The sequence below is a fragment of the Salvelinus sp. IW2-2015 genome, linkage group LG6.1 (genome assembly GCF_002910315.2).
Source record: "Salvelinus sp. IW2-2015 linkage group LG6.1, ASM291031v2, whole genome shotgun sequence".
NCBI lineage: Eukaryota > Metazoa > Chordata > Actinopteri > Salmoniformes > Salmonidae > Salvelinus > Salvelinus sp. IW2-2015.
In genome coordinates this window covers 8,641,864-8,664,745 of record NC_036845.1, presented here as the reverse complement: position 1 = coordinate 8,664,745, position 22,882 = coordinate 8,641,864, and the positions used below count along the sequence as shown (strand labels likewise).

Sequence of the window (22,882 nt, the reverse complement as noted above, 5' to 3'; positions counted from 1 at the left end):
CCGTGAAGAGGGCACGACAAAGCCTATTCCCCCTCAGGAGACTGAAACGATTTGGCATGGGTCCTCAGATCCTCAAAAAGTTCTACAGCTGCACCATCGAGAGCATCCCCGACTGGTTGCATCACTGCCTGGCATGGCAACAGCTCGGCCTCCGACCACAAGGCACTACAGAGGGTAGTGCGTACAGCCCAGTACATCACTGAGGCAAAGCTTCCTGACATCCAGGACCTCTATACCAGGCAGTGTCAGGAAGGCCCCAAAAACTCCAGCCACCCTAGTCAGACTGTCTTCTCTGCTACCGCACGGCAAGAGGTACAGGAGGGCCAAGTCTAGGTCCAAAAGGCTCCTTAACAGTTTCTACCCTCAAGCCATAAGACTCCTGGACTATTTGCATTGCCCCCCCCCCCCCCCCCCMMCCCCCATTTTTACACTGCTGCTACTCTGTTTATTATCCAGTCACTTTACCTCTACCTACATATTACCTGGACTAACCTGTGCCCCTGCATATCGACTCTGTACCGGTACCCCCTGAATATAGCCTCGCTACTGTTCTTTTTTTTTTTCAATCTTATTTTTTTTTTTAAATGACTTCCTTTAATTTGAGTAAATACTTAATTTGTTTATTCTTAACTGCATTGTTGGTTAAGGGCTTGTAAGTAAGCATTTCACTGTTGTATTCAGCGCATGTGACAAATACAATTTGATTTGACTGATTAACTGTAGAGTAGAATTCGAACGCAGTGGCTGTACAGTAACATGCTATACATGACAGAGCTAAGAGTCTCCGCTTCACATTGGTCAACTTCTACATTTTTTTTTGCAGAACCGGAAAATGGTCCAATTCACACACTCAAGAGAACATCCCTGGTCATCCCTACGGTCTCTGATCTGGTGGACACACTAAACACAAAAGCTTAATTTGTAAATTATGTCTAAGTGCTGGAGTGTGCCCCTGGCTATCCGTAAATTAAAGAAAAACAAGACAATGGTGCATTCTGGTTTGCTTAATAAGGAATTTGAAAAGATTCATACTTTTACGTTTGATACTTGACCCTTGTGTAGTCTTAAACATTCTATATACTCCCCTTGTCCTAAGGGTAAAAAAAATGACCCGCCTTCACTAAACCCCTAAAATAAAGCAGCTTAATTGAATTTTAAACCCCAAATCTATTTTGCATGAAGAAACAACCTGTCATTCAAACTTTGTGAATATCTGAGTTTTCCCTCTTCACAATACAGAAAGACTGCATTTAAAATCAGTGAACACCACTCATTTTTATTACAACACACCTGTCATAATTGTTTTCTTTACTAAAGTAGGTTTATTTTTAGTAAAGGTACTGCATAGGTGTAAAAAAAAAATTGAGCAAGAGAAAGCAGCAGAAATGTGCAGAATGTCGTTTTGAATGCATTTTATTGAAGCGAAACACTAACAGTCTTGAACTTTTTTGGCAACATAGTGATATATTCTTATAGTGTACAATGAGGAATTCAACTACAAAATACTAGCCTTCTCCCATTTTTTTAACCATTGCCCACATCCACAAGGTGTATAAACAATAAATACAAAATAAAATACAAAACAAAAAATGTGAAGAACATAAAATCAATCAACTCTAAATTAGCACATGTAGGACAGTATACAAGTGTGTGTACATGGACTTTGCAGATGTATCTCACACATGTGCAGCACATAGTATTTGTTTTACAGTCCTTCTTTGGGGGGCAGAATTGGCATCTCCTCCTCTTGCCTGCCCCAGCCTCAGGTAGATCAGGTCAAGATTCAGCCCCCTGAACAGCTTTCACAAGCGCTGCAGAGGCTGCTGTGCGGGGGAGGCGCTCCCTTCTTTGAATGTGTGGGGTTACAAGTGCCTTTCCCAGCTGCTCCAGAACACCCTCTTGTTCCGCTTATCAGGCATCCAGGTAGGGTTGATCTTGTTCCATATTACGAAGGCATTGTATGAGGGCACATCAATGATGTTATGGTAGATGACCAGGGGCCAGTGGGCAGTCATCCTCCTGCAGCTGTAAGTACTATCACCTTGTCCAGGTTGTTCACGCCTCCTTTGTTGTGGTTGTAGTCCAAGATGATGGCTGGCTTCCTGTCCTCATGATCGCTGATCTAAGCCATTTTGTGCAGTGTGCTCAGGAGGACCACATTCTTGTTCCTCTTTGGGAGGTAAGAAACTAGAGTGGTGGTGAAGGCAAACTTTTATGAGAAGGCCTCTCTCCCCCTTGTTGCGAGGAGTGCAGGGGGGTGCTCAGACGTGTTCTTTTAACTGTGCCAACCATGGTGATCTTCCTCTTCAGGAGCTGCTGGCTGAGTTCAATCAGTAAAACACTTAATCTCAATTTATCATTGTGTGCATCTTTGTGGTTTGTAAATTACCTTATAGCTGCCGGGTCAGAAATGACCGTAATATAATCTTTGTACCCTGGTGGTGTACAGCTTTCATGGAAATATGAACAGAGGTGATGTTGTTTCACTTTTTCTAATGTTAGTGTCACTCTAGGAAAAGGAAAACAAACATAATTTAGGGGGTTCTCTGCTGTTTTTGATTTTTGACCCTTAAGACAACACAAGGGTTAAGTATCTTTTGGCAATTACAGTTACTTTTGACAGTTAAGTATATTTAAAACCAAATACTTTCAGACTTTTACTCATTAAGTATTTTACTGGGTGACTCACTTTTACTTGAGTCCTATTCTATTGAGGCAGCTTTACTTTTACTAAAGTATGACAATTGGGTACTTTTTCCAACACTGCATAAAACGCATATCATAGTGTCAAGGTTTATTTATGATCACTATGTTTGTACAAGATGACTTGGCATTATACCCTGGGTTGTCCTCAACAGATTGAGCCTGTTTGTTGTGAAGAGAATTTGCTGTGCACCATGCATCTGAATGCACACATGACTCAATTCTGAGAACCAAAATTACAATCTGCTTCTCTGAATTGCCTTGTGAAAGCCTAACACAAATACCTTATTTTATAATTTAGCTTGTCATGTTGGCAATCGAAGTTTTCAAATTATGTTCACCTGACCCAGATCGCGATTTATAATGGACAATTACAATCAGTAACTGGGTCAAAACAACTACAAGTGTGCTTGCTCTAGTTCTTCAACGGCACAGCAATGAGAGCTTAAAATAAATAAAAAACACACAAAAAAAGACTTCGAGTCAATGTGCATTGAAATTACTTAGCAACTGTGCACACTTTGGAGAGGTATGGATGTTGTCTCAAAGTTTTCAAATACACAAAATATTCTCTCCACAATCTCTCCTCCCCTGCCTTGCTTCCTTCTCCTCCCTCTGTAGTCTCATCCCCCTCTCCTCTCCCTCCTTCTCTGTGGTGACAGAAGGCCTCAGATCCCATTACAGGCCATTCTAGAGAGCCTGTAATGGGATGAAGAGAGGTGGATGGGGGGGTGAGAAAGGTAAAAAGAGGGAGGGTGGTGGAAAGGGGGAGCTTTTGTCCCATTAGATCAGATAAAAACACTAATGCTATGAGGCAGTCACACACTAATGGTCTAAAAGCCACACTAACAATGACGGGACATCACACACACTAGATAGGGACACAGGGGAATCATAGAACAGGCATCACAAGATGCATGGTTTGAGGTCAGCTCCAGAGCTCTCTCAACACTAACACACTGAACGCTGTCGTCGTCATCGTCACACTGACATTAACTAGTTACAACTGTAATGACACGATATGCACGCGCGTGTGTATGTGGAAAAAGGGAGACCGTGTGTCTGACGGGGCAGACAGCTCCTCTCCCTAATCAGCGTAGTGTCAGCTGCATGAACTCAGTGTGTGTTGAGGATGGAGGAGAACCCAAACCGGATGCCATATCCTACATATCTTTGCTTACCATAATAATATGCATAACCTGCTTGATTGCTTACACAAAAGTTAAAATGGTTTGAAGTACAAGGGGTAAAAAATATATTTTTGGTTTAAAATTTTACCTCCTTTTTCATGATATTCAAATTGGTAGTTACGATCTTGTCTCATCGCTGCAACTCCCCAACGGGCTCGGGGGAGGCGAAGCTCGAATCATGCGTCCTCTGAAACAAGTCACGCTGCGTCTTAACACCTGCTTGCTTAACCCGGAAGCCAGCCGCACAAATGTGTCGGAGGAAACACCGTTCAACTGACGACTGAAGTCAGCTTGCAGGCACCCGGCCCACATCAAATCAAATCAAATTTTATTAGTCACATACACATGGTTAGCAGATGTTAATGCGAGTGTAGCGAAATGCTTGTGCTTCTAGTTCCGACAATGCAGTAATAACCAACAAGTAATCTAACCTAACAATTCCACAACTACTACCTTATACACACACAAGTGTAAAGGGATCAAGGAGTCGCTAGAACGCGATGAGCCATACGGGACTCCCGGTCACGGTACAAGTGTTTTTATATAACCCTGTGACCCAGATCACACAGAATTCTCAGAGGCCTCAACATGTGACAATCCAAACTTGAAATAGCTCTAGCTCCTCAATATCACTCTCTGTACCAAAAATCAGCAGATACCTCCCTGTTCAATTGAAAGTTGAATGAGATTCATATCACCCAATGTCTGTAATGATGCATGTATACGTAATTCAGAAAGACTATATACTGTAGCCTTGAGACAGAAGAATAAATTGGCCTTTTGTGCCATTTGTTTCTTAGCCATTAGGGGTTTTTAGCCACTGGTTTTGACATACTGTAGATGTAAATGCCATGCTATTAATTTTGTACTATGCTCTTGCATCTAAGTAACTTGCCCTCACATCTTGCATATTGAATGTAAATTCATATACTCAAACGTGTTACTTCGACCACACCATGAGTCTCCTCTCTCCCCAGCCAAGTGAACAATCATAAATGAGGGGTCCACAGAGTGTCCACGGTCTCCAGCGGGACAAACGGATCCAGATGGGAACTCTGGGATCACATTCCCAAAAGGAAAACAACCACCTGAGGGCACACACATCTATGACCATTAATGCTAATCAGGATCAGGTTCCCCCTCTCTCAGGAATGTGTGTGTGTGTGTGCTGTCACCAGTGCCTTGGGAGCCATGGTGGTTATTGGAAGTCATCACAGTGAAATCATGAGGACCATGAATCTGGGTCATCTAGTTTGCCTCGACATGTGTTCCAGTCCCCTAGCAGGCAGACACTACCCAGTACCCTGCTTTTCCCCAGGGGACATGGAACAACTGCTCTAATCTAAAATGATAGTTTCCAACAATCAAGATGTTTCCATAAGCGGAGTAGAAGCACAATACACAACATCTTCACAGATATGGGACTTGGACTCATCTCAATAAGACCCCTTTAAAAAGGCCTGGAAACTGCTGACAAACTTCTGCTTTTGGAGTTAACGATCACTTTATACAATAATTGTATTATCCATTTCCTCGAAAATCCATTGGGTGTGGTGTTATGAGATAAACGCTAGCTGTAGCATTCTGTTTTCCTCTGATGCCATATCCTGTACCAGAGAGAATCAATTCCCTCCGGCCTTAAACTGATTGCTGGCTTTGATACGCAGGTATAGCAGTATACAGTTACACACACGATCCACAGCCAACAGAATCCAGTGCCTGTATGTAGAAGGATCTTTCAGTTTATTCTTGGAAGAATTGTTTACTAAAATAGTGTTCCAAATTGTTAAAGTAATTTTACTTCAAGATAGAATGTGCAGTAGGGGGGGGGGGACAGTGCCACCACCATTGTTATAGGTCGTTATCAATAAAACGTAACAATACGTTGCAGAACGTTCGATTTGCCTGCTAGAGGGCAAGGAGAGCCAACTCCACTTAAACCATTGACAACTATGTTGTTTTCAAGGGATTGTTAAATAAAATGTTAATTATTTGGCTGTAACAATCACCTCTTGAAGAACAGTCAGAACTCCACATTTTGGATTTAAAAAATAATTGCTCACATTTAGCTCAGCTCTTTTATCAGTTATATAGCAAGTAACTGCATGCTTTTCATGGTCAGTAAACATGATTATGTCATACATGAGGGTAGTCTCGATCTCTCAATATTGGCCACCATTAATTTGATATTTGAGTGATAATAAAAGTGAACTATACCTGACTATACCTGAGTATTTTAAGTTTAAGATAATTGTCCCATCCTTTGTGGGCTCTACCTGTCAAGCAGCAGAAGGAAGCATTTGCCAATGTACTGTTAGCTGACATTTTCTACTCTGCAAGCTACCAGTAGAAACTTTGTACAGTTGGCTAAACATAGTGGTAAGTAGACCTAATGTACTTTTTTATCCAACCAACGTAGCCCTACTTAGTGAAGTTAGCTAACATCCCCTTTTCAACTTTGTTTAAACATTTCTTATGGCTGGGATCCCGTTAACGGGATCGATATGACAACAGCCAGTGAAAGTGCAGGGCGCCAAATTCAAAACAGAAATCTCAAAATTAAAATGACTCAGACATAAGTATTTTACACCATTTTAAAGATAAACTTGTTGTTATTCCCACCACAGTGTCCGATTTCAAAAAGGCTTTACGACGAAAGCACAACATATCATTATGTTAGGTCAGCACCTATTCACAGAAAAACACAGCCATTTTCCAGCCAAAGAGAGGAGTCACAAAAAGCAGAAAGAGATAAAATGAATCACTAACCTTTGATGATCCTCATCAGATGACACTCATAGGACTTCATGTTACACAATACATGTATGTTTTGTTCGATAAAGTTCATATTTATATCCAAAAATCTTAGTTTAMWTTGGTGTGTTATGTTCAGTAATGTTTTGCCTCCAAAACATCCGGTGATTTTGCAGAGAGCCACATCAATTTACAGAAATACTCATAATAAACATTGATAAAAGATACAAGTGTTATACATGGAACTTTRGATAAACCTCTCCTTAATGCAACCGCTGTGTCAGATTTCAAAAGAACTTTACGGAAAAAGCACACCATGCTATAATCTGAGTACAGCGCTCAGAGCCCAAACAAGCCATAAAGATATCCGCCATGTTGTAGAGTCAACAGATGTCAGAATAGCATTATAAATACTCACTTACCTTTGATGATCTTCATCAGAATGCACTCCCAGGAATCCCAGTTCCACAATAAATGTTTGATTTGTTCCATAAAGTCCATMATTTATGTCCAAATACCTCCTTTTTGTTTGCGCGTTCAGTACACAATCCAAACTCACGACGCGCGGGCAAGTCCATGCGAAAGTTCAGACGAAAAGTCATATTACAGTTCGTAGAAACATGTCAAACGAAGTATAGAATCAATCTTTAGGATGTTTTTAACATAAATCTTCAATAATGTTCCAACCGGAGAATTCCTTTGTCTGTAGAAATTCGATGGAACGCAGGTCTAACTATCACGTGAACGTGTGTGGTCAGCTCATGGCACTCTGCAAGATCCCTGACTCAGAGCCCTCATTCCCCCTCCTTCACAGTAGAAGCATCAAACAAGGTTCTAAAGTCTGTTGACATCTAGTGGAAGCCTTAGGAAGTGCAATATGACCAATATCCCACTGTATATTCGATAGGCGATGAGTTGAAAAACTTCAAACCTCAGATTTCCCACTTCCTGGTTGGATTTTTTTCTCAGGTTTTTGCCTGCCAAATGAGTTCTGTTATACTCACAGACATCATTCAAACAGTTTTAGAAACTTCATAGTGTTTTCTATCCAAATCTACTAATAATATGCATATATTAGCAACTGGGCCTTAGTAGCAGGCAGTTACTCTGGGCTAGAGGTCGACCGAGTATGATTTTGCAACGCCGATACCGATTATTGGAGGACCAAAAAAGCCGATACCGATTAATCGGACGATTTATTTTTATTTTTTTATTTGTAATAATGACAATTACAACAATACTGAATGAACACTTATTTTAACTTAATATAATACATCAATAAAATCAATTCAGCCTCAAGAAAATTATGAAACATGTTCAATTTGGTTTAAATAATGCAAAAACAAAGTGTTGGAGAAGAAAGTAAAAATGCAATATGTGCCATGTAAGAAAGCTAACGTTTCAGTTCCTTGCTCAGAACATGAGAACATATGAAAGCTGGTGGTTCCTTTGAACATGAGTCTTCAATATTCCCAGGTAAGACGTTTTAGGTTGTAGTTATTATAGGAATTATAGGACTATTTCCCTCTATACCATTTTGTATTTCATTAACCTTTGACTATTGGATGTTCTTATAGGCACTTTAGTATTGCAAGTGTAACAGTATAGCTTCCATCCCTCTCCTCGCTCCCCCGGGCTCGAACCAGCAACACAACGACAACAGCCACCATCGAAGCAGCGTTACCCATGCAGAGCAAGGGAACAACTACTAGAAGGCTCAGAGCGAGTGACGTTTGAAACACTATTAGCGCGCGCTAACTAGCTAGCCATTTCACTTCGGTTACACCAGCCTCATCTCGGGAGTTGATAGCTTGAAGTCATAAACAGCGCAATGCTTGACGCACAACGAAGAGCTGCCGGCAAAACGGACGAAAGTGCTGTTTGAATGAATGTTTACGCGCCTGCTTCTGCCTACCACCGCTCAGTCAGATACTTGTATGCTTGTATGCTCAGTCAGATTATATGCAACGCAGGACACGCTAGATAATATCTAGTAATATCATCAACCATGTGTAGTTAACTAGTGTTTTGATTGATTGTTTTTATAAGATAAGTTTAATGCTAGCTAGCAACTTACCTTGGCTTACTGCATTCGCATAACAGGCAGTCTCCTTGTGGAGTGCAACGAGAGAGAGGCAGGTCGTTATTGTGTTGGACTAGTTAACTGTAAGGTTGCAAGATTGGATCCCCCGAGCTGACACGGTGAAAATCTGTCTTTCTGCCCCTGAACAAGCAGTTAACCCACCGTTCCTAGCCGTCATTGAAAATAAGAAGTGTTCTTAACTGACTTGCCTAGTTAAATAACCTCTTTGGGCTGCAGGGGCAGTATTGAGTAGCCTGGATAAAAGGTTTCAAACGGCCTCGTACTCAATTCTTGCTCGGACAATATGCATATATTATTACTATTGGATAGAAACACTCTAGTTTCTAAAACCGTTGAATTAATCTGTGAGTAAAACAGAACTCATTTTGCAGCAAACTTCCTGACAGGAAGTGGAAAAGCTGAAATCGATGCTCTGTTCTAGGCCTGCCTATAAATGTGCTTGATATTTATTAGTATACATGCACTTCATACGCCTTCCACTAGATGTCAACAGCAGTGAGAGAAGAAATGGAGTGTATAACATGATCTGAGGTCGAATAAAAGCTCTTGGCATGACGTGACCCCAATTTCCTGTTTTCTGGAACGCGCGAGAAGGGACCTGTATTGCTCTGTAAAGCTGTCGTTATAGACGACTAATATCTCCGGCTTTGATTTTATTTGATACATGTGACAATATCACGTAAAGTATGTTTTTCAATATAGTTTTATTAGATTATTGAAATTTTCCGGGACGTTAGGCGTGTTGCTTTGTCTGCGTATGTTTCAGGAAGGAGAGCTTCGCGCCACTTTGCTAGCTTTCCGTGCTAATTGACTGGAGAAGAGGACATTCTAAATCCAAACAAACGATTGTTCTGGACAAAGGACCCCTTGTACAACATTCTGATGGAAGATCATCAAAAGTAGGACCCATTTTATGATGCTATTTCATATATCTGTCGAACATGTGAACTAGTAGTTTGCGCCCAGATTTTGGACACGCTCTCGCCATAACGTAAACTGCATGTCGAATGAAGTTATTTTTAGAATTCTAACACGGCGATTGCATTAAGAACTAGTGTATCTATCATTTCCTAACAACATGTATTTTTTAGTAATGTTATGAATAGTTATTTGGTCAGAATATGTGAGTGTCAGAAAAAATATCCGGACGTTGTGGGAAAAAGATGCTACGTTAGCACAATGTATAACCACTGATTCAGCTCTAAATATGCACATTTCGAACAAAACATAAGTGTATGTATAACCTGATGTTATAGGACTGTCATCTGATGAAGCTTATACAAGGTTAGTCAAATTATATATCTTTTGCTGGTTTGTTACGATCGCTAACTTTTGCTGCTGGTAAATGGCTTGTGTTTCTGGCTATTGTGGTAAGCTAATATAATGCTATATTGTGTTTTCGCTGTAAAACACTTAAGAAATCGGAAATATTGGCTGGATTCACAAGATGCTTGTCTTTCATTTGCTGTACATCATGTATTTTTCAGAAATGTTTTATGATGAGTATTTAGGTATTTCACGTTGGTGTCTGTAATTACTCTGGTGCTATTTCTGACGGTAGCTGTGATGGTAGCTGCAATGTAAAACTGATTTATACCTCAAATATGCACATTTTTCGAACAAAACATAGATTTATTGTATAACATGTTATAAGACTGTCATCTGATGAAGTTGTTTCTTGGTTAGTTTGGTTGGTTCTTGGTTAGTTAGGTTGGTTTTGTGCATGCTACCTGTGCTGTGAAAAATGTCTGTCCTTTTTTGTATTTGGTGGTGAGCTAACATAAATATACGTGGTGTTTTCGCTGTAAAACATTTTAAAAAATCGGACATGTTGGCTGGATTCACAAGATGTTTATCTTTCATTTGCTGTATTGGACTTGTTAATGTGTGAAAGTTAAATATTTCAAAAAAATATATTTTGAATTTCGTGCCCTGCACTTGAGCTGGCTGTTGTCATAAGTGTACCGACATCGGGCTTGCAGCCCAAAGAAGATAAAGGTAAAAAAAAAAATATTTTTTTAAATTGGTAAATCGGCGCCCAAAAATACAGATTTCCGATTGTTATGAAAACTTGAAATCGGCCCTAATTAAAATCGGCCATTCCGATTAATCGGTCGACCTCTACTCTGGGCACCTTATTCATCCAAGCTACTCAATACTGCCCCCAGCCATAAGAAGTTAAGTGTTTGAAAGTTAGAGGAATAAATATCATACCCCCCCAAAAATGCTAACCTCCCATTACTTATTGTAATGGGGAGAGGTTAGCATGTCTTGGGGGGGATGATATTTGTGCGTCTAACTTTTTCACGATTCATTCAGGACTATCCGTAAATATGGTAGCATGTTTAGAAACATACAATAAATTATTTACCATTCATTTCTATTGGGCACAAAATTATCTGAAACCACCAAAAGAAAAAGCAAAAGCATTCAACAAGTGTGTAGAGTCACAAGTTTGATGTAAACATTGCGTGCTAGGAATATGGGACCAAATACTAAACTTTTGACTACTTAAATACACATACAGTACCAGTCAAAAGTTTGAACACCTACTCATTCCATGGTTTTTCTTTATTTTCTACATTGTAGAATAATAGTGAAGACATCAAAACTATGAAATAACACATATGGAATCATGTAGTAACCAAAAAAGTGTTAAATCAAAATATATTTTATATGAGATTCTTTAAAGTAGCCACCTTTGCCTTGATGACAACTCGGGGAGCTCCCGACGAGTGGCGCAGCGGTCTAAGGCACTGCATCTCCGTGTTAGAGGCGTCACTACAGACCCTGGTTCGATTCCAGGCTGTATCCCAACCACAATTGGCCCAATGTCATCCGGGTTAGGGTTTGGTCGAGGTAGGCCGTCATTGTAAATAAGATTTTGTTCATAACTGACTTGCCTAGTTAAATAAAAGGTTAAATAAACAGGTGTGCCTTATTAAAAGTTAATTTGTGGAATTTCTTTCCTTCTTAATGCGTTTGAGCCAATCAGTTGTGTTGTGACAAGGTAAGGTTGGTAGCCCTATTTGGTAAAAGACCAAGTCCATATTATGACAAGAACAGCTCAAATAAGCAAAAGAAACGACAGTCCATCATTACTTTAAGACATGAAGGTCAGTCTCAAAAACCATCAAGCACCGATGAAGAAACTGGCTCATGACGACCACCACTGGAAAGGAAGACCCAGAGTAACCTCTGCTGCAGAGGATAAGTTCATTACCAGTTACCAGTCTCATAAATTCCAGCCCAAATAAACACTTCAGAGTTCAAGTAACAGACACATCTCAATCAACTGTTCAGAGGAGACTGCGTGAATCAGGCCTTCACGGTCACATCGCTGCAAAGAAACCACTACTAAAGGACACCAATAAGAAGAGACTTGCTTGGGCCAAGAAACACAAGCAATAGACATTAGACTGTTGGAAATCTGTCCTTTGGTCTGATGAGTCCAAATGTGAGATTTTTGGTTCCAACTGCCTTGTCTTTGTGAGACACAGAGTAGGTGAACGGATGATCTCTGCATGTGTAGTTCCCACCGTGAAGCATGGAGGAGTGATGGTGCTTTGCTCGTGACACTGTCTGATTTATTTAGAAATAAAGCGATACGCCATCCCATCTGGTGTGCGCTTAGTGGGACCATCATTTGTTTTTCAACAGGAAAATGACCCAACACACCTCCAGGCTGTGTAAGGGCTATTTGACCAAGATGGAGTGGTGAGGTGCTGCATCAGATGACCTGGCCCCCACAATCACCCAACCTGAACCCAATTGAGTTTGTTTGGGATGAGTTGGACTGCAGAGTGAAGGAAAAGCAGCCAACAAGTGCTCAGCATATGTGGTAACTCCTTCAAGACTGTTGGAAAAGCATTCCAGGTGAAGCCGGTTGAGAGAACACCGAGTGTGCAAAGCTGTCAAGGCAAAGGGTGACTACTTTGAAGAATCTCAAATATATTTTGATTTGTTTAACACTTTTTTGGTTACTACATGATTCCATGTGTTATTTCATAGTTTTGATGACTTCACTATTATTCTACAATGCAGAAAATAGTAATCAAATTAAGAAAAACACAAACTTTTGACTGGTACTATAAGTGAATGTGCCAATACTTTTGTTCCCCTAAAATGGTGGGGTGGGGGGGACCACGTCCAAAAAGTGCTCTAATTTCTGAACAGTTCACCCGAAAATACTCTCAAATGTAAGCGGACAGTCTGCACTTAACTTCAGTCGTATCATTTCAAATCCAAAGTGTTGGAATAAAAAGAGCCAAAACAAAAAAAGTGTCACTGTCCCAATACTTTGAGCTCACTGTATATGGCTAGTTAACAAGCTAACTTTCAGGGGATAAACTAGGATGGCTATATCCAAATATTGTTTCATTTGCTTGCCATCTATTATAGTGTTGATTACAGTAGTGTGACTGACGACTTTATCAGGACGAGGACATGCCAATGTCAAGCTCTTTCCAAAAGCCTAAATCTCTGATGAAGCTTAGCTAGCCAGCTACATGCCAAATGGAAAGGCTACCCTGAAGTACATGATTAATTGATGTTTACTGAAAGCATGCAGTAAAACTATCAGAGCTAAATGTGGAGTAATCTGAACTCTGTAGTTCTGACTATGCTCTTCAAGGTGATGATATTAAAACCACATAGTTATAACATTCATTTAAACAACCCCTCGAAAACGTCAAGTAGTTGTCAATGGTTTTAGCGGAGCTTGGGCTCTCCTTGCCCGCCAGCAGTCAAATCAAATGCTCAGCACCGTGTGACGTTTTATTTAACCTATTGTTTTTGTTGCCACGCAGCATGGTAAAAAAAAAAGCATTACATATTGTTGGTTGCGACCTGTCATTCAGAGCAAAACTTGCCTGTTTTGCATGTTATTTTGGCATTAATACGTGTCACATAGTTTGCCAACAATGTTAAAATATATATATTTTAACAACCAACAATATATAATGCATTTTTATATATATATATACACTGCTCAAAAAAATAAAGGGAACACTTAAACAACACAATCTAACTCCAAGTCAATCACACTTCTGTGAAATCAAACTGTCCACTTAGGAAGCAACACTGATTGACAATAAATTTCACATGCTGTTGTGCAAATGGAATAGACAAAAGGTGGAAATTATAGGCAATTAGCAAGACACCCCCAAAAAAGGAGTGATTCTGCAGGTGGTGACCACAGACAACTTCTCAGTTCCTATGCTTCCTGGCTGATGTTTTGGTCACTTTTGAATGCTGGCGGTGCTCTCACTCTAGTGGCTGTCTCTTATACACATCTAGATGTGTATAAGAGACAGGTGTCAGGTAGTGCAGTTCATCCAGGATGGCACATCAATGCGAGCTGTGGCAAAAAGGTTTGCTGTGTCTGTCAGCGTAGTGTCCAGAGCATGGAGGCGCTACCAGGAGACAGGCCAGTACATCAGGAGACGTGGAGGAGGCCGTAGGAGGGCAACAACCCAGCAGCAGGACCGCTACCTCCGCCTTTGTGCAAGGAGGTGCACTGCCAGAGCCCTGCAAAATGACCTCCAGCAGGCCACAAATGTGCATGTCTGCTCAAACGGTCAGAAACAGACTCCATGAGGGTGGTATGAGGGCCCGCCGTCCACAGGTGGGGGTTGTGCTTACAGCCCAGCACCGTGCAGGACGTTTGGCATTTGCCAGAGAACACCAAGATTGGCAAATTCGCCACTGGCGCCCTGTGCTCTTCACAGATGAAAGCAGGTTCACACTGAGCACATGAGCACATGTGACAGACGTGACAGAGTCTGGAGACGCCGTGGAGAATGTTCTGCTGCCTGCAACATCCTCCAGCATGACCGGTTTGTCGGTGGGTCAGTCATGGTGTGGGGTGGCATTTCTTTGTGGGGCCGCACAGCCCTCCATGTGCTCGCCAGAGGTAGCCTGACTGCCATTAGGTACCGAGATGAGATCCTCAGACCCCTTGTGAGACCATATGCTGACATATGCACATTTGTGGCCTGCTGGAGGTCATTTTGCAGGGCTCTGGCAGTGCACCTCCTTGCACAAAGGCGGAGGTAGCGGTCCTGCTGCTGGGTTGTTGCCCTCCTACGGCCTCCTCCACGTCTCCTGATGTACTGGCCTGTCTCCTGGTAGCGCCTCCATGCTCTGGACACTACGCTGACAGACACAGCAAACCTTTTTGCCACAGCTCGCATTGATGTGCCATCCTGGATGAACTGCACTACCTGAGCCACTTGTGTGGGTTGTAGACTCCGTCTCATGCTACCACTAGAGTGAGAGCACCGGCAGCATTCAAAAGTGACCAAAACATCAGCCAGGAAGCATTGGAACTGAGAAGTTGTCTGTGGTCACCACCTGCAGAATCACTCCTCTTTTGGGGGTGTCTTGCTAATTGCCTATAATTTCCACCTTTTGTCTATTCCATTTGCACAACAGCATGTGAAATTTATTGTCAATCAGTGTTGCTTCCTAAGTGGACAGTTTGATTTCATAGAAGTGTGATTGACTTGGAGTTACATTGTGTTGTTTAAGTGTTCCCTTTATTTTTTTGAGCAGTGTATATAAATAATTGAGTTAATAAAGCTGCATAAAAACATGGTCTCTTTTTTGTTTTCTTGAGAAAGGCAGCTCGTAAAATGCAGGTGTTTCAGCCTAGTTCAGTGCTTTCTGTGGTGGTGGTGCAAGCCAGCAGAAAATACAGAGCGTTGCACCGTGACTGGCTCAGTGTTCTGTCACTCATGGGGACACTACGCACCGCCAAGTCTAAGGGTAGAGCTAAAACATTCTAGCCCCTTGGGGGCTGCCATAGAGTTACAGTACATTAGAAGTGCCAATCGAAGAACGCTCAAGGACATTGGCCACATAAAATGAAGACAAATCAGGTTATATCTACAGTAGCTTGGATTGATCATGCCAAAATCATACTTTCACAATCTTATCTAGCAGTCTTCATCATGAATCAAGTCGACAATCTACTGGGAAATAATTTTTAATCCTTGTCATATGAAGAAAACTTATGAAGAGAAATGATGGATAAAAACGTATCGGTACTCATCGGCCATAAACATTACACAAGTTGGAAATCGCAAATTCAACAAGTGGTTTGGAAGGAATCAATGACAGTGGCTAACTGCAAGCATTGCAAAGAAAGCACTAGCCTGTTATTCAATGGAATTGCTGTGTGGTCCCAAATCTGGGATTAAGAGGCTATTTTCCAAATTTAAAATGATAAACATTCAACATTGGCCATGCTGTCAATGAAGCATGATTTATGCCACGCTCAAAACTGTTAACTCGGAACTATAAAAACTTGACTTCCGTGAGTCCAAGACAACTGAGAAGTCGGGACTCACGGAAGGGAAGTATTTTCCCGACTGGGAAAATACGTTTTGAACGGTCATCCAACTCGGAAATGTAAATACGGCCTCTTTCTAGAGCTACGACCTGAAGATCAATGACGTCAGATCATTGGGCACCATCACAAACGGTGCCCAGAGTTCCCAGTTGTTTTGAAAGCACCATAAATCTAGACAACACCAGACTTTGATGACATAAAAACTTCCTGTTCAAGTGAGCACAGCACAACAAGGTGAGTCCAAACATGTATTGTATGTTGCTGCATAAATGTAATATGCCAGGGAAATATTTATACTGTAGCTAAGAAAGTAATACTAAGTGTATGTTGTGTGTAAGACATTAGTAGCCCATGTGCATCACCCTAATAATTTGGTCTATTTACCCATCTTAAATTTCACCTACTGTTCTGACTTGGTGGTTCACATGTAGCCTATAACCTGTTTTTGAGAAATGTATTCATTCATCGAATATTCTAAGAGCTTTCATTGTGTGCTTATATGACACCTTTATTTAACATACGGTTCTGACTTGGTGTACAGGGAGAACACTAAGAATGGCCCATGTTCTGAATTCTGTCGCTGTAGATTTCAAAAGTGCTAAACAAATAGTTATATTGACTACGTCTGTCCGAGCTCGCTCATTAATGTCTTAATCTAAATTACTGATTGTCTCTTATCCGCTTGTCGTCCCCTTATGCCATAGTTTATATGCCTTGTAAATGAAGTTGAATGAACTGTTTTGCTGCCAGACAAGGCTCCACTGATAGCCAGTTGTATCAGTGGTAAGATGTTGGGACAGCTTTATGTAGGCACTAACAGTTTGTGGGCACCGTTTGTGCAATTACGGTAATGTATTTGTTTAGTGTAGTGGCTTTGATGGCATGCATCCCACTTGTTTCTGCCCCACCAAGATTTACATGCTAAAATCACCACCGCATATTGTGCACTGCTATCGGGCGTGCACTGATGACTGGGGGGGGGGGGGGGGGGGGGGGTGTTTTTGTTGTTGTAATATTACAAACAGACAGGGAAGTTTCACCATTAAGGAGTCCAGCTTTAAGAGTCCATTTGTAACAATTAATAAATGTTGTGAACATGCTGTCATTTCTCAATCCCCACATCAGCTGTGTTACACAAACACTGCTTCGCCCAAAACACTGGTGTGTGTGTGTGTGTGTTTTGTGCTGCTTGGCATGTCAGATATTTTACATGCTGATTTTCCCAGTTGCAGCTGACCACAAGGTTTCAAGACAACGCCAAAAAAACAACAGCAACTAGCCATATAAGACCATACTACTGCCGTCCTATCTTTTCTAATACCTCCTCTCACTCTTCCCGTCTCTCTCTCTCTCTCTGTGAACTGTGCAGTATTAAATCTGTTAAAGCACACATTCCTGTTTCTGCTTTTTCTGACCTGCTGCTGGAAGAGAGACTGGCTTATATTACACACAGACACACAGGGCCCAGGTTGCGTGTGTGTGATTCTTACCTTGGCGAAGAACACTGAGAGATGAGTCTCACTGCCAAGGATCCATATAGGGAACTTAGGAGACTTCAGGAATGCACCCACCTGAAACACGCATACATACCAAAACTAGAGCAAAGCAGTTCTGATTCATATTCCAGACTGACTTAACTGTCTGATCCCAGACCAGGTTAGTTTTACAGAATAAAGGCTTTCTGTTGCCATTTCAACTAACAGAAGGAATGATCAGGGAATACAATCTGATGTCGTAATAGAATATGTACAGTAAGAGAAGACTGTCATATTGTTGCTAATACAATGGTTGTTCAATGAGCAGGTTTATAGCATGCACATACCAATGTACCCAGGTCTAACTCATCTACCCAGACATACTCAGCTATTCTACTAATCTACTGTAGTTCCTAATCTACTGTAGTCAGTCACAGACAAAAAGTGGCAGTATGTGTGAGAGAGGGAGTGTGTGAGAGAGGGAGTGTGTATGACAATGTGTTTATTTATGGTGCTGATTCTCTCACAGAATGTTTGAATCTCTCCCCCCGCAATCATTCGTGACTAGTGAACAAGAACAAACTCACCACTATGGTTTGGACATAACAAGCCTGAAGGAATGTGTGTGTTTTCGTACCTTGCAGTAGCGTAGTGACTCCATGAGAGTGAGGAAGCCCACGGATGCCTGGTTGTGGATACCATGGAGCTCTGAGGGAGGGAGGGAAAGAGAGGGAGACGAGAGAAAGAGGCCTAGCTTAGACCAAAAAAACATGAAACAGCTTCTTTCTTAAATGAAACGGCTTCTTTGGTCTCTTTGTGTGTATGTTGACCCAGTGAAAGTGTGACTGATCACTGCTATCTAGTGTTCAGCTGTGGGATCACAGTCACCAGGAAACGACAACATCTTCGAAAACACCTTCACTAAACTGAGCAATAAATAGTCACCTAACGCTCATTGAAGAAAAGTTTCAAATTAAATCACGCTGCCAGAAAATGAGGCTTATTGCACAACACTTTGCACTAAGATAATGTAATCCGCTGTGTGTGTGTCCCCCGTTTGGTAGAGCATGGCGCTTGCAACGCCAGGGTTGTGGGTTCGATTCCCACAGCGGACCAGTATGAAAATAAAGTATAAAAATGTATGCACTCAATACTGTAAATCGCTCTGGATTAGATTGTCTGCTAAATGACCAAAAAGTTTTTTTTAACGTTTTTTTTAAATGTGTCAGCGTGTGTGTGGAGTACTTACTCATGCCAGAGCACTCCCTGTCTCCATCCCACACATTAGAGACAGCATGACCCGTCACTAACAGGTTAACCAGACTCTGACTGCAGAGAGAAAGAAAAGTAATGGCTTAAGCCTTTTGGAACATTACTTAGCTCAAGTCGTCAAAAGAAACGTAGCTGATAAATATTCAATAAAGTGAGGGATCAGGGGTCGTACCTGCCGTGGCCATAGACTGGATCTACGAGAGGCTCTGCAGTATCTTCAATCTCATTCCTGATGTTAACTATCCCCTGTAGAGACAGAAAGAGAAAAGTGGTTACATGCATGCACACAGAGTGCAGAGTAATACGCATACATACAAACACACGCACGCTGAGGCTTACCTTGGTGAGGATGACAGAGTAGAGGAAGAGCAGGACTCCACAGCGCCCTTTCCAGGTTTCGTAGAGAGACACCACCTCCTCTCTAAGCTCTGATAATGACTTCACAATACGCTTCCTGTAGAGATTAGAGGTCAAAGGTCAGGGGCTAGAAGTCACCAAGAGCACCTCTAATGACATTGCACTCATTTAGGGGGGAGATTCAGGTTAATGTAGGTATAATAACCATACAACTACTGAACAGTTACTGAAACATTATTGTATAGCAGTCATTTATTGTCACACTGCTATGACTGTGCAGTAGTTCATGCTGACAGTGCAGTAGTTCATGCTGACAGTGCAGTAGTTCATGCTGACAGTGCAGTAGTTCATGCTGACAGTGCAGTAGTTCATGCTGACAGTGCAGTAGTTCATGCTGACAGTGCAGTAGTTCATGCTGACAGTGTTGTATTATTACGCAATGGGCCAGATGGCAATCTGATGCTCCTCTGGCAGAAAATCAAAGATTGTGTGTGTGTCTCCTTAAGAAATTAGTGAGGAGTGTGTGCCGAGTCAGCAGGTTGTAAATCATTATCGAGAAACTCCAGTCACACACACAGGCTCAGCCAATCCCAGACAGACAGAGACACACACTAGCGTTCCTGATTTTCCTGCAATGCAGTGGTCCTTTCATCTCCATGGAAGTCATGGCCAATAGAGAGACGAGTCACAGTCAGTAGAGTTACTTACTGGAGGATGCTGTGAAACCGCTCAAAGCCAAGATCCTCATCAGCCAAAGCAGCTACACACAATAGACACACAGAGATGCAAATACACACACGTTCTAGTGAAACAACTTAGGTAACGTTGACAGAACACAACACGTCATTATTCTAGATTAACAGTAACTGCAATACTACTCACTATGTGGTCTACCCACTATCATATGCGATGATTAATACCATCTCACTACAGCAATGCAGTTATTCATATTACATGGGTATTAGTGGATTGATGAGTAGTGGGACTCACTTGGTTGTTGGTCTTGCGGGGTCTGGCTGGTCTCTGGACCCCCCGTGAGGGGTGTATGAGTGGTAGTGTGGGGGCACTGTCTTTTGGCCCAGGTCACCAGGCAGTAGGAGGAAGTAGAGCAGGCCTGTTCCAGGATCTCAGCCAGAGTAGAACACAGGGCCGCTTTCTGCTCCTCCTCTACAAGGAACACATACAATCAGAATAATTCATTGCCAAGGTGCTGTCTGAAGATATAGGCTAGGATTCCATATAAATATATAAACTCAGGGACATTTCTTTTTTTGCTTTTTCAGGACCCTGTCTTTTAAAGATAATTCATAAAAATCCAAATCACTTCACAGATCTTCATTGTAAAGAGTTTAAACACTGTTTCCCATGCTTGTTCAATGAAGCATATACAATTAATGAAGATGCACCTGTGGAACGGTAGTTAAGTCACTAACAGCTTACAGACGGTAGGCAATTAAGGTCACAGTTATGAAAACTTAGGATACTAAAGAGGCCTTTCTACTGACTACTACTGGCCTTTCTACTTTCTACTGAAAAAAATCACCAAAAGAAAGATGCCCAGGGTCCCTGCTCATCTGCATGAACGTGCCTCAGGCATGCTGCAAGGAGGCATGAGGACTCCAGATGTGGCCAGGGCAATAAATTGAAATGTCCGTACTGTGAGACGCCTAAGACAGATTGACAGCTGATCATCCTCGCAGTGGCAGTCCACGTGTAACAACGCCTGCACAGGATCGGTACATCCGAACATCACACCTGCAGGACAGGTACAGGATGGCAACAACAACTGCCCGAGTTACACCAGGAATGCACAATCCCTCCATCAGTGTTCAGACTGTCCGCAATAGGCTGAGARAGGCTGGACTGAGGGCTTGTAGGCCTGTTGTAAAGCAAGTCCTCACCGGCAACAACATTGCCTATGGGCACAAACCCACCATCGCTGGACAAGACAGGACTGGCAAAAAGTGCTCTTCACTGACGAGTTGGGGTTCTCTCACCAGGGGTGGTCGGATTTGCGTTTATCGTCGAAGGAATGAGCGTTACACCGAGGCATGTACTCTGGAGCGGGATAGATTTGGAGGTGGAGGGTCCGTCATGGTCTGGGGCGGTGTGTCACAGCATCATCAGACTGAGCTTATTGTCATTTCAGGCAATCTCAATGCTGTGCGTTACAGGGAAGACATCCTCCTCCCTCATGTGGTACCCTTCCTGCAGGCTCATCCTGACATGACCCTCCAGCATGACAATGCCACCAGCCATACTGCTCGTTCTGTGAGTGACTTCCTGCAAGACAAGAATGTCAGTGTTCTGCCATGGCCAGCGAAGAGCCCGGATCTCAATCCCATTGAGCACGTCTGGGACCTGTTGGATCGGAGGGTGAGGGCTAGGGCCATTCCCCCCAGAAATGTCTGGGAACTTGCAGGTGCCTTGGTGGAAGAGTGGGGTAACATCTCACAGCAAGAACTGGCAAATCTGGTGCAGTCCATGAGGAGGAGATGCACTGCAGTACTTAATGCAGCTGGTGGCCACACCAGATACTGACGTACTTTTGACCCCCCTTTCTTCAGGGACACATTATTATTATTCCATTTCTGTTAGTCACATGTCTGTGGAACTTGTTCAGTTTATGTCTCAGTTGTTGAATCTTATGTTCATACAAATATTTACACATGTTAATTTTGCTGAAAATAAACGCAGTTGACAGTGAGAGGACGTTTATTTTTTTTGCTGAGTTTATATATAAACACAGTTATGATGCGTCTCCATTTGTAGCGCTCTCTGTTTAACAGGGTCAGAAGTTAGGGTTACCTCCAGTTACAACTTTTTCAGTTAAACAGGGTCAGGGCTAGGTTTCCCAAACTTTGTCCTCGGTACCCCAAGGGGTACATGTTTTGTTTTTTTCCCAAACACTACACAGGCGATTCAAATAATCAAATAATCATCAAGCTTTAATCATTTGAATCAGCTGTGTAGTGTTAGGGCAAAAAACAAAATGTGCACCCCTTGGGGTCCTGAGGACTGAGTTTGGGAAACGTTGGGTTAGGGATAGAGGTCAAGGTTACCTGTGATGTGTCTCCAGTTAGAACTCTCTCTGTTAAACAAGATGTTCTTCAGAAGGAAGGCCTGCAGGAAACACACAATCAGGAAATATTCTATAAGCTGTAACCCATCTCTATAGGATCAAAAACGCAACCTGCCATCCTCATCAATCCTATCCGCTCTGTCTAAGAACAGATGTTTACAAAGACACTCTCTGAAAGCACCATATAGTACTATAATAAACAGTAGTAGAGAAGGCTTCTTAGCTGAGTGCCTGTCAGGTGACTTCCGGAAAGTGCTATCTAAGAAGATGTGTGCCTGTCCTGATATCATCATTCTGGTAACAGACACCAACACCCTCTACCTGCTCATAGGCTGGGCCACCTAACTCATGTTTGTGTGTAAGGTTATGCACTGTCTGGTCTGGGGACTGGTCCATACCTGTACAGGAGCAATGACAGCACAGGGCCCTCCTTCAAACTGCTCCAGTGCTGTGTGTTCTGTCTCACTGAAGACCAACCCTGAAACACAGGAATCACATCAGAGCCACTTATATTACCCCACCACTACCTGCTTCAACACTGACAATGTCTAAGATTGTGTTCAGGTTAAAGGGGGGTGCGCCAGAATGAAG

At 42.1% G+C, this 22,882-nt stretch overlaps 1 protein-coding gene across 2 annotated transcripts in view; it reads right to left on the bottom strand.

Moving 5' to 3' along the window:
• LOC111964980 (ubiquitin carboxyl-terminal hydrolase MINDY-3-like) overlaps nucleotides 1–22,882 on the bottom strand; it is a 48,026-nt gene that overhangs the window by 24,243 nt on the left and 901 nt on the right. For both annotated transcript variants that reach the window (XM_023988886.2, XM_023988887.2), the window contains exons 2-10: nucleotides 22,690–22,769; nucleotides 22,272–22,332; nucleotides 20,200–20,376; nucleotides 19,918–19,969; nucleotides 19,192–19,306; nucleotides 19,025–19,098; nucleotides 18,830–18,909; nucleotides 18,218–18,288; nucleotides 17,596–17,676 (exon numbers count right to left, since the gene is read on the bottom strand). In XM_023988886.2, the coding sequence (XP_023844654.1) occupies nucleotides 17,596–17,676; nucleotides 18,218–18,288; nucleotides 18,830–18,909; nucleotides 19,025–19,098; nucleotides 19,192–19,306; nucleotides 19,918–19,969; nucleotides 20,200–20,376; nucleotides 22,272–22,332; nucleotides 22,690–22,769 (791 nt within the window). The remainder of the gene's footprint in view (nucleotides 1–17,595; nucleotides 17,677–18,217; nucleotides 18,289–18,829; nucleotides 18,910–19,024; nucleotides 19,099–19,191; nucleotides 19,307–19,917; nucleotides 19,970–20,199; nucleotides 20,377–22,271; nucleotides 22,333–22,689; nucleotides 22,770–22,882) is intronic.